Below are 15,755 nucleotides of genomic sequence, written 5' to 3'. Positions count from 1 at the left end.
TATGGTGCCCCATGATCGCATTAATGTACATAGCTATGATTTAATAATTAAAAAAAAAGTTCAAGTAGTTAAAAAAAAAATCTAAATACTTTGTTGGAAGTTTGACAATGAATATCCAATGTATTCAATACTATTACGAAACCAATTCATAATCACCCACATTTTCAAATGAAAGATAAAACAAAATTATAGCCCAGAAAGAAGGAGAGAAGAGGAGGGCGAAGGGAGGGAGGTGGATGGGTGGAGGGAGGGTAATAGGTGGGACCTCACCTACTGTGCATATTGCAAGGGTACATGTCAAATATATTAAGAGTAGAGTATAGGGCGGTGCCTGTGGCTCAGTCGGTAAGGCGCTGGCCCCATATACTGAGGGTGGCGGGTTCAAACCCGGCCCCAGCCAAACTGCAACCAAAAAATAGCTGGGCGTTGTGGCGGGCGCCTGTAGTCCCAGCTACTCGGGAGGCTGAGGCAAGAGAATCACTTGAGCCCAGGAGTTGGAGGTTGCTGTGAGCTGTGTGAGGCCATGGCACTCTACCGAGGGCCATAAATTGAAACTCTGTCTCTACAAAAAAAAAAAAAAAAAAAGAGTAGAGTACAAATGCCTAAACAAAAGAATTAAATGAGGTGAATGCTATGTTAATCAGTTTGATGTAAACATTCCAAATTGTATATAAAATCAGCACATTGTACCCCATAAATGCAGTAATGTACACAGTTATAATAAAAAAAAAAGTTTGACAATGAAATGTGGTCCAATATTTTGTTTTATAGTAAATGAATTATTCTGTAGTATAGGTGGCTTGCTATACCAGGAAAATAAAGAACTAAAAACTGAGGCAAAATTTCCTGTATCTCTCATTTCATAGAATAGACGCAATACTCAAAATCTTTGTGGCCCCTGTGGCTCAAGGAGTAGGGCACTGGCCCCATATACCGAAGGTGGCGTGTTCAAATCGGGCCCTGGCCAAAAACTGCAACAACAACAACAACAAAGAAAATACTCAAAATCTTCGTTGCACTACAATAAGAAGAGGAACTCCAGTTTCTTGTTCTCCAATGACCCAGCCTATGGCCTGGAGGTTGCGCAGAGGGTAAAATTGCCTGAGGATCCCAAGTGGAGGTTGCAGTAGAGGTGAAAGGAAGTGGGGCTGGGTGGTCCAAGGGGCTGGTGGGTTAATGGCAAGCTTACAATGAACACAGATTAAAGAATCCTGGTGATCCTGGCAGCAGCCACATGGAGCAGGGAAAGGTTTGTAGCCCTGTACCCACCTGTCATGCAGCTGGTGTCTGCTTCACTGCAGAGTCTTTCTGTACCCCTTATAAATATGTTGACATATAGATAGTCTAAGGCAGTGGTTCTCAACCTTCCTAATGCCGCGACCCTTTAATACAATTCCTCATGTTTGGTGACCCCCAACCATAAAATTATTTTCACAACGTTTGGGGGGGTCACCACAACATGAGAACTATATTAAAAGGTCGCGGCATTAGGAAGGTTGAGAACCACTGCATTAGACTATCTATACATCAAAATAATTACAAGCCCCACAACTCTAACAATCAAATAAATATTTATGTACCTAATAGCTCATATATATACTATATGAAATTTAATAGTACAAAAAATATAACGAAATCTCCCTCCCATCCTTGTTGCCCAGCCCTTAATACTAAAGACAAATGTTGCCAGCTTCTTGTCTACTTTTTGCATTGTTAAATGATTTGCTAGTTCTTGTCACCCTTCCCTTGAATATTTTAGATTCAGTACAAACTTGGGGTGGCGCCTGTGGCTCAGTCGGTAAGGTGCCGGCCCCATATACCGAGGGTGGTGGGTTCAAGCCCAGCCCCGGCCAAACTGCAACCAAAAAATAGCCGGGCATTGTGGTGGGCGCCTGTAGTCCCAGCTACTCGGGAGGCTGAGGCAAGAGAATTGCTTAAGCCCAGGAGTTGGAGGTTGCTGTGAGCTCTGTGAGGCCACGGCACTCTACCGACGGCCAGAAAGTGAGACTCTGTCTCTACAAAAAAAAAAAAAAAATAGATTCAGTACAAACTTAAAACCAAAAATATGCCCAGCATTTTTACTAACCATATCACAAATACCAAGTTTTGCCACCTAAGAGATCTGTGAGTACCAAATTATGTGATCACTTAGCATATAATGCCATATTCTTTTTTTTTTTCTTTTTCTGCAGTTTTTGGCCAGGGCTGGGCTTGAACCCGCCACCTCCAGCATATGGGGCCGGCGCCCTACTCCTTTGAGCCACAGGTGCCGCCCATCTCTCTCTCTCTTTTTTTTGTTTTTTTGAGACAGTCTCATTTTGTCACTCTCAGTCAAGTATCGTGGCATCACAGCTCACAGCAACCTCAAACTCTTGGGTTCAAGTGAGTCTCTTGCCTCAGCTTCCCCAGTAGCTGGGACTACAGGTGCCCACCACAACGCCTGGCTATTTTTTAAAGACGAGGTCTCACTCTGGCTCAGGCTGGTCTCAAACCCGTGAGCACAGGCAATCCACCTGTCTCAGCCTTCCAAGTGCTAGGATTACAGGCGTGAGCCACTGCACCCAGCCAGGTCTCAAACTCTTGAGCTCAGGCATCCACCTGCCTCAGCCTCCCAAAGTGCTAGGATTTTAGGTGTGAGCCACCGCACCCAATAATGCCATATTCTTGACTCTATGCTCATTAAGCTCCTGTGGGCAGGACCACATTGTTGCATAACACAAAGCATACTAGACCAACTTCCCTGGAGGACCTGCATTCTAGGCCTGCCATTTACTAGTTGTGACTTATGAACTTTAGTTTCTAAATCTGTAAAATATGAATATTACCTCATCCCTACCTGTTTCAATGGATTAAAAATAACACATGCAGAAAGTACACTTGTAAACTCTAATACTATGTAAATGTAAGGTCATAATTATTAATTTGTATCTCCACAGCAACCAGTGCAAAGCTGATTAGATACATAATAAATATGCAGTTTAACAGATACAAGCACTGCAAATTTCCCACTGCAAATTATATGCTATATTATAATTATGGAATTGACTTTTTCCTTTAGGTTTACTGAATAAATATAACAATGTCAATAAAGCATCTTTCTCTTCAGAAAAGTCTATGAGCTCAAAGATCTTACTCCTAATGAAAGGACGTAAACTGTCTAACTGGCTTCTTTATTGTCCTCCTATATTGAAGAAAAACTGTTCCTAGTGTGAAGGACAGGTATTTTACCAAATTAAATTTTATCAAAACAAAAACTGTTTAGCAAGGCTAACAGTTTTCCCATACAAAACAAGAGTTAGGAAGGGTCTTAAAAAAAAAGAGAAGAGAGAACGTGATGTGTGAGAATCCTTTCAGGTAATACTGAAGATGAAGTTAGCCACCCAACAAGAATTCAAGACAATAAGAAAAATAATGAAGTCCCGATAAAGTACTCTGTAATCTCTTTAAAACAGACGATAGTACCAAAAAGAGTAATTGAGAAAGAAAAGGCACAGAAAGGATTGAATAGAATGGTTAGTAAACATCTAAATCAGAGGGAGCCAATGGCTCAATATAGGAAGCAATGCTAAGTTTTAGTGGCTTTTGTTGGAGATGTTCCTTACCTCTTCTGCTGTACTAACATGTCGCCTCTGAGTTTTCTTGGGGCTCAAAAGGCTTCGACGACATGAACCACTCCAAGATGGACTTGGAATAGGCTTAATAGGAAAAGATTTCTCATACGCAGAGGCATGGCAGTGGTGGTTTGACTTTCCCATAAAACTGTTTGATAATCCACTAAAAAAAAAAAAAAGAGTAAGAAAGAACAGTTAAATCTAATCTAGTGATTATTTTTGCTTTCCAGAGAAAATAAAAACAAACAAAATTTAACTGGTATAATGATAGATGTATCGTTGGAAGGAAATGTACAAGGAATGTTATATGGGATTGCTGTATCAGGTTCTGCCACTTAAAAGGTCTTACATTGTCAAAGACTTAAAATTCTCAACACTTAAAATTCTATTTCTTTGATCCACAATCTAGAATTTCCTTTGGTTAGGAACCACACAGCTGTGTGGTAGTACAAAAGCCTGGGTTCCAGGTATCCTACCACACACATACAATTCCTATTACCCCAAGTTCACTGGAGAGAATTACACCTTCAGATTGAATATGTAAAGATGGATAAAGGTGAAGCCTCTCAAGCTTTTAAAATGAATTTTTAAATTTCCCGAAAGACCAACAGAGGGCTCTCATCCTTCATTAAAAAACAGCTTTCTATTAGGCTGTATCACTCTGTGAATTCTACTCCTACTTTATTTTTATTTACTTCCTCTGAAAAGTTGTTTCTTTATAATGTATGTGCCCTATCTAACGGGAAAAGTTGGCATGAAGAATACTATGGACTCAGGCCAGGCATGGTGGCTCATACCTGTAATCCTAGCACTTAGGCCAAGGCAGGTGGATTGCTTGAACTCAAGAATTCAAGACCAGGCTGAGCAAAAGCGAGACCCTGTCTCTATGAAAAATAGAAAAAAACCTAGGTGGGCATTGTGATGAGAGCCTGTAATGCCAGCTTGGGAAGCTAAGGCAAGAGCTTTGCTCAAACCCAGTTGTTTGAGGTTGCTGTGAACTATGACACCACAGCACTCCTCCCAGGGGGACAGAGTGAGACTCTCAAAAAAAAAAAAAAAATATATATATATATATTTGAATACTATGGACTCAAAAACTAAAGTCTTCTAAGGCTTGATAATTTCAAGTTTTTTTCCATGTGATTTTCATCTATCATTACCCAACAAGTTTGAGGTACTTAATCTTAATAATTTCCTTAATCATAATAAAATTTCCTTTTTTTTTTTTTTGTTGAGGACTCAGTGAAAGTACCCAGCTGGGTATACTAAATCCAATGGAGATCAACTCTTTATATCATTACATGTGGTCTGGATCCAAGTAAAATCAGACCAGATCTAAAAAAATATCAAAAACATATGTACTTTCTCCTTCAACTCATCAAATTCTAATGGTTTCTATGTGTGTTACAGTGGGGAAAGGAGCAAGGACTCAGAATTCCAGGCACAGGCTTATTTCACTGGGATGATCGGAGTAATTAGGAAAAGACAGTAAGGGCAGTATAATGTTTGGTAAAGATACAGTGGATTCTCCACAGTGTCCTTTGTACTTGCACATACCAGAGTGTGTGTGTGCATGTTTTTAACATACAAAATCCTTCTTTTTAAAAAGTAGTGCAAAGATACCTTGTAATGCCAGAAAATAAGAGTGTTACCAAAAATTAATGAGGCTGGGTCAAAAAAACAGAGAAGCAAGCTTAGAGAAGTTCCCACTGGTCAAAGTTTTGAGAATGTGAGCATTCAAAACATGAATGTAATAGACTAAAACACACTGAATCCATAATGACATGTACAAGAGAACAGAAAAAAAAAAGCATTTCAATCATATGAAGTAGCTATTTTTAAGAACTGGTTACAAAAAAGAAAAATCTAACCATTTATCCTGCCTTTCCTATAGGAAATGCATTTCAGGGTAACCAAATGGCCCCAGCTAATAAAAAGGGTAATTGAGTACTGATGATTAAGTGTAGGAAAAAAACAGTAAAAAATTAAAAATTTTTATTTCATTTAGCACTAATAAAAGTATTTTTAGGTAAATATTATCAATTGATATTAATAATTGTTAAGTGAGGGCGGCACTTGTGGCTCAGTCGGTAGGGTGCCAGCCCCATATACCGAGGGTGGCGGGTTCAAACCCGGCCCTGGCCAAACTGCAACAAAAAAATAGCCGGGCATTGTGGCGGGCGCCTGTAGTCCCAGCTTCGCTTAAGCCCAGGAGTTGGAGGTTGCTGTGAGCTGTGTGATGCCATTTCACTCTACCTAGGGCCATAAGTCTCATAAAGTGAGACTCTGTCTCTACAAAAAAAAAAAAAAAAAAATGTTAAGTGAAAGGCTAATGTAAAATTAGTCATTCATATAATGCCAAAGTAACATCATTTGGATTACATTCTAGTCATAGGGGAAAAACCTATCTGTACAATTGACAACTAGATTGTCATCTCCTCCATCTAGACATCTATCTAGCGCTAAAAACAAAAGAACCAAGAGAACCAGAGAGAACTAGAACAAGATAATTCTTCTCTAATGTGATATAACACAGCATCATCTTTTGTTCTTTTATTCAATACATACAATTTTTTTACAACATAATGATACCATGAGGAAGTAACCTGTCAACTCCAAAGGTGAAACTTTATGCAGAAAAGTCATGTCATTAAAAAAAAAGATTAGGGGGAATAAAAAGTTAGTCAGGTGTGGTGGCGCACCTGTAGTCTGGTTAATCGGGAGGCTAAGTAGGACTACATCAGCCTAGGAGTTCAAGACTACAGTGAGCTATGATCATGCCACTGCACTGCAGCCAAGGAGATCCAATGAGACCTTGTCTCTAACATAAAGTAAAAAAATAAAATAAAATAAAATAATAACATAAAAAGTAATAAAGGCAAGCTGTTATAGATTATCTAACTTCCAGATGTAATTCTGGAGTGGATACTGGTTTGGACAGACCAGCTATAAAAGATACTTTTGGGTTAACTGAGAAAATTTAAATATGATTTACTATAAGAGATAAAATGTACTGAATTGGAAAAGAAGAAGTGATTGATAAAAAAAAGCAAAGATTATAAGCTTGGCGCCTATAGCTCAGCGGCTAGGGTGCTGGCAACATACACTGGCGCTGGTGGGTTCGAATCCAGCCCCAGGACTGCAAAACAACTATGACAACTACAACAAAAAAATAGCTGGGCGTTGTGGCGGGTGCCTATAGTCCCAGCTACTTGGGAGGCTGAGGCAAGAGAATCGCTTGAGCCCAGGAGTTTGAGGTTGCTTTGAGCTGTGACGCCATGGCACTCTACTAAGGGTGACATAGTGAAACTGTCTCAAAAAAAAAAAAAAAAAAGAGTATGTAAAGTATGAACTCATTTTGGAAAGAAAATGTGTGTGTAAAGGCAAGAAAACTATCTGAAAGGATATGTACTAAGACATTACAGAGTTGATCTCAAGCTGGTAGGAATGTGATATTTTTTGTTTTGTTGGTTTTCCTGAGACAGAGTCTCACTCTGTTGCCCAGGATAGAGTGTCATGGCAGCAGCCTAGCTCATGGCAACCTCAAACTCCTGGGCTCAAGCAATTATTTTCCTGCCTCAGCCTCCAGAGTAGCTAGGACTACAGGCACCCACCACAATGCCTTGCTAATTTTTCTAGGTTTAGTAGAAATGGGGTCTCACTCTTGCTCAGGTTGGTCTCAAACTCCTGAGCTCAAGCAATCCACCTGCTTCGCAGAGTGCTAGGATTACAGGTGAGAGCCACCATGCCAGCTGATTTTTTTTTTTTTTTTTTTTGTAGAGACAGAGTCTCACTTTATGGCCCTCGGTAGAGAGCCATGGCATCACACAGCTCACAGCAACCTCCAACTCCTGGGCTCAAGCAATTCTCTTGCCTCAGCCTCCCGAGTAGCTGGGACTACAGGTGCCCGCCACAACGCCCAGCTATTTTTTTTTTGGTTGCTGTTCAGCCGGGGCTGGGTTTGAACCCGCCACCCTCGGTATATGGGGCCGGCGCCTTACCAACTGAGCCACAGGCACCGCCCATGCCAGCTGATGTTTTCATTTTTGATTTTTCCATTTTCTAAATTTTTATAAAACACATGTACTATTTCTAAAATAATGTTATTTTTTAAAATAATAGTATGGCATTATTGAGTAAAAAAAGCAACTTGCTAAATGATGCATACAGAAAATCTTTAATGAAGACAAATATCATACATTTCATTTTATACACAGCATATATATCATGCTATGTATTAGTGGAAAAGAGTGAGAGAAACAATCATAGGGAAAGATTTAGAAGGAAACACACCAAAGGGAAGGAACTGAAATTACATAGGTAGTAGTCAAGGGGACTTTCACTTCATTGATAATGTTCTGATTTTTACAATGTAAGTATATTAATGAATTCTTGTATAATTTTTTAAAAGTTAAGAATTGGGAAGATTATCACTGGGAACACATATATATATATATATATGTTCCCAGAGTCTAAGTGCCGATAATAATAAGGTAAAATAAAAGCCATCAACACCAGAAAACTCAGCCTTATCTAAACAGAAAAATGATTCCATAGTCCTAAAATACATCACCAGAGCAAAATTTAAGTCATAAAGTGGGTGTGGTGGCTCACAACTATAATCCTAGCACTCTGGGAGGCTGAGGTGGGTGGATTTCTTGAGCTCAGGAGTTCGAAACCAGCCTGAGCAAAGTGAGACCCTCTCTACTAAAAATAGAAAAACTAGCCCAGTGTTGTGGCGGGCACCAATAGTCCTAGCTACTGAGAAGGCTGAGAAGAGAATTGCTCAAATCCAGAAGTTGTGAGGTTCCTCTGAGCTGTGACACCATGGCACTCTACCCAGGGTGACAGAGTGAGACTGTATCTCAAAAATAAATAAATAAAATGGCAATGTAACTAACTCATAACCACTTTCTTTTACAACTGAGAAACAAGCAGTCAAAATACCAACCTTGAGGTCTTTCGGGTTTCGAGGTAAATACTTCGGCTATTTCTTGATTTTTGTAAAGTTGAGCTTGATGCTGGAGTGGAATTTCTCCACTGGCCATTTGCACTCTGGCCAAAGGTTCTTAAGTCGCCTGAGCCAAGAAAACTGTCTGAGGAAGGGTTGTCTAAAAAAAAAAAGTTTGAATAAATTAAACAAATAACTATAGCTGTTTGTCCTTATGACTGAAACTGTGACCAACATTGTATTCCAAAGTAATGTGACATATCACCATGTCTCTCATGGAAGAAAGATCCCCATCTCAACTGCCATTAAAGTCTGCAGTAAGGGAACTTCTACAAACTATAATTGATTCAGCCATACTAACCTGAAAATTGATGAAGGAGCTGAATCCTGCCACAGCCATGTGCCTTATCTGCATCAATGTGACTCCGTGGTGTCCACCAAAAGTCAACATTTTACCCCAACTATATCTTGCAAGCACTCCCAGGCCTGGGCCTGAAAGAAGGTAGGCCAGACCAGTAAGAAAGCAGGTGGAGGGCCAAGGAGAAGTGTTATTCAAATGAACAACATTTATTGCTTAATAAGCAGCTGGTGTCACTTCTTTTTAGTTACCATGTTCAAGACTCAGGGCCTAGCTCCAAAAACAGAGATAACCTAATTGCTGCTTATTCTAGCCAGCTTATGGCAGGAATAACCCATCGTATACATCTAATTCTGGTATGATAATCTCCAGTCATTTAATGCCATGATTATCAGACATATTAAAACTCAAATGCTTGCTACTATAATCAGATTGAGAATTATAAATTGAATTTTCTACCTTGTAAATTTCAAGTTGGGTGAGAAAAATCTCCTGAAGCTTCAGCTATGAATAATTTCTATGCCCTCCTCTCCCTATCAGCAGGATTGTAAAACAGCTCCTTCAAAATAACTTCAGACATTAGGCTATGGAACTCTGAAGAGCTCCTGAAAAAACAAAAGTGACAATAATTCTCTATCTCCTGAATCTAATGTTGATATCATCTTGAAAATCTTCTTTAAATGCATAGTACCAAAAACTTTTCACAATACTGTCCATTTATTCTATTAAAAATATTTAATGTTACCTTTTGATACTATACCCAAAAAGACAGCCTTCAAAAATTTAATTTTGTGTTTTCTTAAGATACCATCAAGATATCAGGATTTAGGGTAAACAAGGTAAGAAAAAAGGGCCAGACACAGTAGTTCACACCTGTAATCCTAGCACTCTGGGAAGCTGAAGCATATGGATTGCTTGAGCTCAGGAGTTCGAGGCCGGCCTGTGCAAGAGCAAGACCCTGTCTCTAACTAAAAACAGAAAAACTCAGGCGGCACCTGTGGCTCAGTGAGTAGGGCGCCTGCCCCATATACTGAGGGTGGCAGGTTCAAATCCGGCTCTGGCAAAACTGCAAAAATAAATAGACAGGAGTTGTGGCGGGCACCTATAGTCCCAGCTACTCAGGAGGCTGAGGCAAGAGAATCACCTAAACCCAAAAGCTGGAGGTTGCTGTGAGCTGTGATGCCACAGCACTCCACCAAGGGCGACAAAGTGAGACTCTGTCTCTAAAAATAAATAAATAAATAAAAACAGAAAAACTAGCTGGGCATGGTGGTGCATGCCTGTACTCCCAGCTACTCAGGAGGCTGAAGCAAGAGGACACTTGAGGCCAGGTGCCATGGCTCACACCTGTAATCTTAGCACTTTGGGAGGCCAAGGCAGGTGGATTGCCTGAGATCACCAGTCTGAGAGAAGACTTAGCAAGAGTGAGACCTCATCTCTAAAAATAGTCAGGTGTTGTGGCAGGCACATATAGTCCCAGCTACTTGGGAGGCTAAGGCAAGAGAATCACTTGAGCCCAAGAGTTTGAGATTGCTGTGAGCTGTGACATGATGGCACTCTACCCAGGGTGACAAAGTGAGACTGTCTCAAAAAATAAATAAATAAATAAATAAAGGAGGATCACTTGAGTTTGAGGTTGTTGTGAACTATGACAACGCCACAGTGCTCTACCCAGGGTGAGAATGTCTCAAAAAAAAAAAAAAAAAAGGAAAAAAGCAGTAATCAGGAATAGTGTTTGTACTAATTATAAACCAGTGAATGAACTTAGTCTAATAATTAAAATAAGTTAACTTTCAAAATGGATTATAATTTTTTTTCCTTTTTACTCAGTAATTATGCTTAACATCTACTACCATTACTTTAAGGACAGAGACATGAGGCTATTGGAAATGAGTCTCAGTAAAAGAACTAGAAAATTATTACCTCTAAATACAAAAAAATACAGCAGAAACTTTTGTCTCTCACATCTATTTAGTAAAATTTGGTTAGGGAATGATCTAACTAGAGATGTCTATTTGAGGAGAAAGTTGGTCAAAAAATATAAATTATCTTGATAGGTGTGAAATGTGAGCCTTCTCAATGGCATGTGACAGAGGCTGTATCTTTAAAATACAAAGGAAAAACACAAAATCAAACAGTCTGTTTAACCAGAACAAAGTGGGAAGGTTCCATCTCCACTCAGTGAAACCATTAAATATTCTTCTGTTGCTAACAAGATTATGCAAAGGTAGAGAGAGACAAACAGGGGGCTAGAGATACTCTTTTCATAGTAAAGGTTTAACCCAATAGTCTGTCATCACTAAGAAATGAATTGCAAATGCCTCAAATAAGATCACTTATTATGTGCACATATACACAAAACTAGAAGAAAATACACCACCTTTAATTGTGGTTATGTTCTAACAATAGAATGATGGGTATTTTTCTACTTTTCCCTATAAATTTTCTGCAGGGACAGACAAAACTTCTATGGACATAACGAACTTTATACTAAAAAGAATGTCAGGTAACCACTTACTATGAAAATAACTGTCAAGTTGCTCCTATTAACTTTAGGATTTATTTAGTTAATATGACAGCAGGATGCTTTAAATCATCTTACCTACCAAATGCCAGTTTAGCAACCTTCTTTAACATATTTTCCAAAGGTAAGACTCCAGGCATGAGTAAAATCATTTCTTTTCATTTTAATCTATTTTTCTTTGTTTAGGGTTTAAAAATGTTTTAATTTTCTTTTCATTCTGTTGTTAAAAAAATTGGGAGGGCTTAAAGCCCGACCATCACTAAATTGTTAAAGTGAAACAGCACTGCATTTTGTTTTCTAAAAACTTTTTCAAAAATCAGTATTTTTAATCATCTAATTTTGAGGAGTTTTTTTTTTTTTAACTTGATCTAGAGAGGTAAATCCAATAAAGCAATAAATAAGAAACTCTGAACTCTAATAGACTTAAAAGTTTGGGGTTTTCTGCTCAATGCCATTCCCTGGAGTATAAGGCTGAGAGAGAAGACAAAAATACCAGCACAGCCAGGATCAGAAGACTAAGACAAGTAAACTGGGGATCATGTGTAGTCCAAGCAAGAGGTAAGGCTCAAAGTGACTGACGGGAGAAATCAGTGTGGGGATTATTAGAAAAGACTATATCCAAAGGAGATAGCAAAGACAACATTCTGCAGGACTTGCAATGAACTAAAGTAGGTGCAGCAAGAGTTTTTAAAAGTACACAGTAAAAAAACGGCTTTTAATTAAAAATTTTATAAGAGACCCTCGGCATTCAGAGATTTTAAAATTGTGGTTGTTCAAAAAAATGAAAAAATAAAATTCTGACCATTAGAGAGCAATCTTGGATATGTGTGATGTGCTGAAGCCTATCTGATCAGGAATTAGATGAAATTTGACAGAGGTATTAATTTGAAAACTGAGAGTGAGTCTAACAAACAGCCCAGCAGTCCCATTTCAGTATGACTTTATTATTCACTGTTGCTGTTCTCTAATCATTGTCATGTATACAGTAAACTGTTACGAAGTAATGTTTCTTTCTTTCATAGAAAATGAGGTTCCAGTGAATGATAAAACTTCAATGTATTAGATTTTTGATATGCGAACCAATTTGTGGTATAAGGACAAAGGAAAAATGTAACTCCCAACAATCATGTAATTTAGTAGAAACCCAGAAATGTGGTCAAATAGTATATGAGGATTTGAGATGATCTCAGATATACCCTTTGCGAATATCAAAGTTCTTCTGAAATTTAAAAGAAAAAAAGCTATGTATACAAACGTTTTAAAGTCATGTTATTAACAATAGCTAAAAATATTAAGGGTGAAAGTGCACGTAAACCATACGGAAAATGAAGCAAATGAAGGCAGATGCCCACTATTGCAAATCATAAACCCCTGGGTCCAGTTACAATTCTGAATTTAAAATGTTTGAAATTTTAGAAAGATATCCAGGTATACCATGTAATAATTTCAAGTATAATCTGGAAGAGTACTCTGTTTAATCAAACATACTGACATATTTGCAGCAAAATGTGTAAATTCTCCTATTTATATAGGTAAATAAAGACAAGATATAAACAGCTTCATGTCAGTTCATGTAGGTTTTGCCAAGGAATGAATACAAGTTAGGTTTAATACCAAATGATTTATAAATTTTTTGCTTTGTTTTTAAAGCTTTGTGGGTTTTGAATTTGTACATAAGGGATTATGGATGTATAAGTCAACTTTGCAGATCAGAAATTAAGAGAAAATGATAAATATGAAGAACATATTAATACATAACAATGAAAAATTTTAAGTACGCAATTAAAAAAAATACTGTGTGTGTCAAATCATACAATGTGTACCACGCACACACAGATAACCAGAAGAGGCCAGAGACCTGGATTAAATAAGAACTTGAATGCTGGACGCAGTGGCTCATGCCTGTAATCCTAGCACTTGGGAGGTTGAGGTGGGTGGATTACCTGAGCTCACGGTTTTGAGACCAGCCTAAACTAAGCCAGAGCAAGACCTTATCTCTAAAAATAGCCAGGCACTATGGAGTGTGCCTGTAGTCCCAGCTACTTGGAAGGCTGAGGCAAGAGAATCACTAGAGCCCAAGAATTTGAGGTTGCTGTGAGCGAGATGCCGCAGCACTCTACCACAGGTAACAAAGTGAGACTCTGTCTTAAATAAATAAATAAGAACTGAATTATGATCAGGGGACTTTGAGTATAATCTTCTATATAATTGTTTATTATTAAGCAATTACTTTAAACGTAAAGCAAAGATACTGTTCAATGGCAAACTGGCATATGAAATTATAAGCAAACCTAGCCTGAGTTGTAATAGGAAATCTGATTTCATTAATTCCTCTAGGATTAATAACAAGCTATCAAACCAGATTTCAGGCTCTCCATTCATCAAAAAGGCCTTTTCGATAATATAGTTGAATTACTCTCTGAGAAAACTGATTTTTCTCTACAAATTACGCACATACTTTGTGAAGACTGCTGCCCATACCAAGAGAGGAAATCCAGTGCCCTGAGTAAATAAAGTACCACACACCTAAATAACAATTAAATATAATATAAATCTAAAAGAGCATCATACTAACATCTTTTTAGGGGAGATCTCATCTTGCTGACAAATAATCCTGAGGAAGCCAAATAATTAGAATAATTATTATTTGCATTTCATATTTATCATCTCAATTTAGCCTTATAAAAATCCCACTGAAACAGGTTCAATGGCAGGTATTACAAGTATCCCCATATTTGTGGTATGTGAGGAGATGAAGCATAAGGAGTGAAAAGACTTGGGAAGGCCACTATAATTTAAGTCCTACTGCTAAAAGTCTACCAACAAAAACTCTGAGACTCCCAAGGCAGAAACAGAAGATGTTAGAAGTCCAAACCTTAGGAAGGTGGCAGATGATAAGTCAGGCAGACCACGGGACAGGAACAGCCTAGACTAGTGAATGCTGACTTCTGTCATGGATCACAAACTGAACAGGCAAGCCCTCGAATACGCAAGCATATGGCTGTGGCAGGTATTAGACAGAAACACGTAATTAACATTTCCAGCCCTGAGAGAGGGACAAGCTTGAGCAGAAGTAAATTTTCAGGTTTCATGGTTTCAAGCAGGATAGAAATAAATTTGCTCTGTGGTTTAAATTAATGCAAATAAATACCCTTTATATCACATACACACATTCCCCCAAAAAGTAAAAAACAAAAACAAAGCTATATTGTTATTTACAATGGCAAATAGACAAGTAGAATAATTCCAAAAATACTTTTCCACTAAAAAACTAATATTCGGTTGAGACTAGATTATTAAAGTATTATAGCAACCACATACATACACATAAGAAGCTTTTAAAATGATAAAAATGACAAAAATAGAGAAAATACCATTTTGCTTTTAACAACGTTTTTACTTTTAGAGATGATAAAAACAAACTATTTGCAAAGAAGAAATCTGAAAGGTGTAAGTGCCTTGACTCCAAGTAATGTGCCATACCTGAGAAATAATTTGGATTGTAAGCTGCACTTCTTGTGGAACATGTAAAAGGTCGGTCCAAAATTCCTTGCCCAGAAGGTAAAATCTAAACAAAGCAAAACATTTTTCTTAAATCACATTTTTGACAACAGAATAAAAATTTATACTAGGAAAAATATATATTTAAACAAGATTATAGCATATTTAGAACTCATAATGAATTATATATAGCATAAATACAGTAGAACCTCCATAGTTGACTACCTCCCTACCCTGACCCCTTAAGATGACCTAATTTTCATAGGCTGGACATGCATTACATGAACATATCAACATTGTAGCTTAACACAATAACTAAGAAAATGCCAGGAAGGCTATGTTAAACAGGGTGATGAAAATGTGTCAAACTATGGGTGGCACCTGTGGCTCAGTCAGTAGGGCGCCAGCCCCATATACCGAGGGTGGCGGGTTCAAACCCGGCCCCGGCCAAACTGCAACAAAAAAATAGCCGGGCATTGTGGTGGGCGCCTGTAGTCCCAGCTACTTGGGAGGCTGAGGCAAGAGAATCACTTAAGCCCAGGAGTTGGAGGTTGCTGTGAGCTGTGTGAGGCCACGGCACTCTACCGAGGGCCATAAAGTGAGACTCTGTCTCTACAAAAAAAAAAAAAAAAAAAAAAAAAAAAAAATGTGTCGGGCGGCGCCTGTGGCTCAGTCAGTGAGGCGCCGGCCCCATATACCGAGGGTGGTGGGTTCAAGCCCAGCCCCGGCCAAACTGCAACCAAAAAATAGCCGGGCGTTGTGGCGGGCGCCTGTAGTCCCAGCTGCTCGGGAGGCTGAGGCAAGAGAATC

At 38.5% G+C, this 15,755-nt stretch overlaps 1 protein-coding gene across 4 annotated transcripts in view; it reads right to left on the bottom strand.

Moving 5' to 3' along the window:
• The window catches only part of SENP1 (SUMO specific peptidase 1), a 77,349-nt gene that overhangs the window by 52,731 nt on the left and 8,863 nt on the right, over positions 1 to 15,755 (bottom strand). For all 4 annotated transcript variants that reach the window (XM_053557539.1, XM_053557540.1, XM_053557537.1 and 1 more), the window contains 3 exons: positions 14,928 to 15,012; positions 8,563 to 8,722; positions 3,603 to 3,774 (listed from right to left, as the gene is read on the bottom strand). In XM_053557539.1, the coding sequence (XP_053413514.1) occupies positions 3,603 to 3,774; positions 8,563 to 8,722; positions 14,928 to 15,012 (417 nt within the window). The remainder of the gene's footprint in view (positions 1 to 3,602; positions 3,775 to 8,562; positions 8,723 to 14,927; positions 15,013 to 15,755) is intronic.

Source organism: Nycticebus coucang, chromosome 12 (assembly GCF_027406575.1).
Source record: "Nycticebus coucang isolate mNycCou1 chromosome 12, mNycCou1.pri, whole genome shotgun sequence".
In the NCBI taxonomy this organism is placed as follows: Eukaryota; Metazoa; Chordata; class Mammalia; order Primates; family Lorisidae; genus Nycticebus; species Nycticebus coucang.
This window is presented reverse-complemented; position numbering and strand designations above follow the sequence as displayed.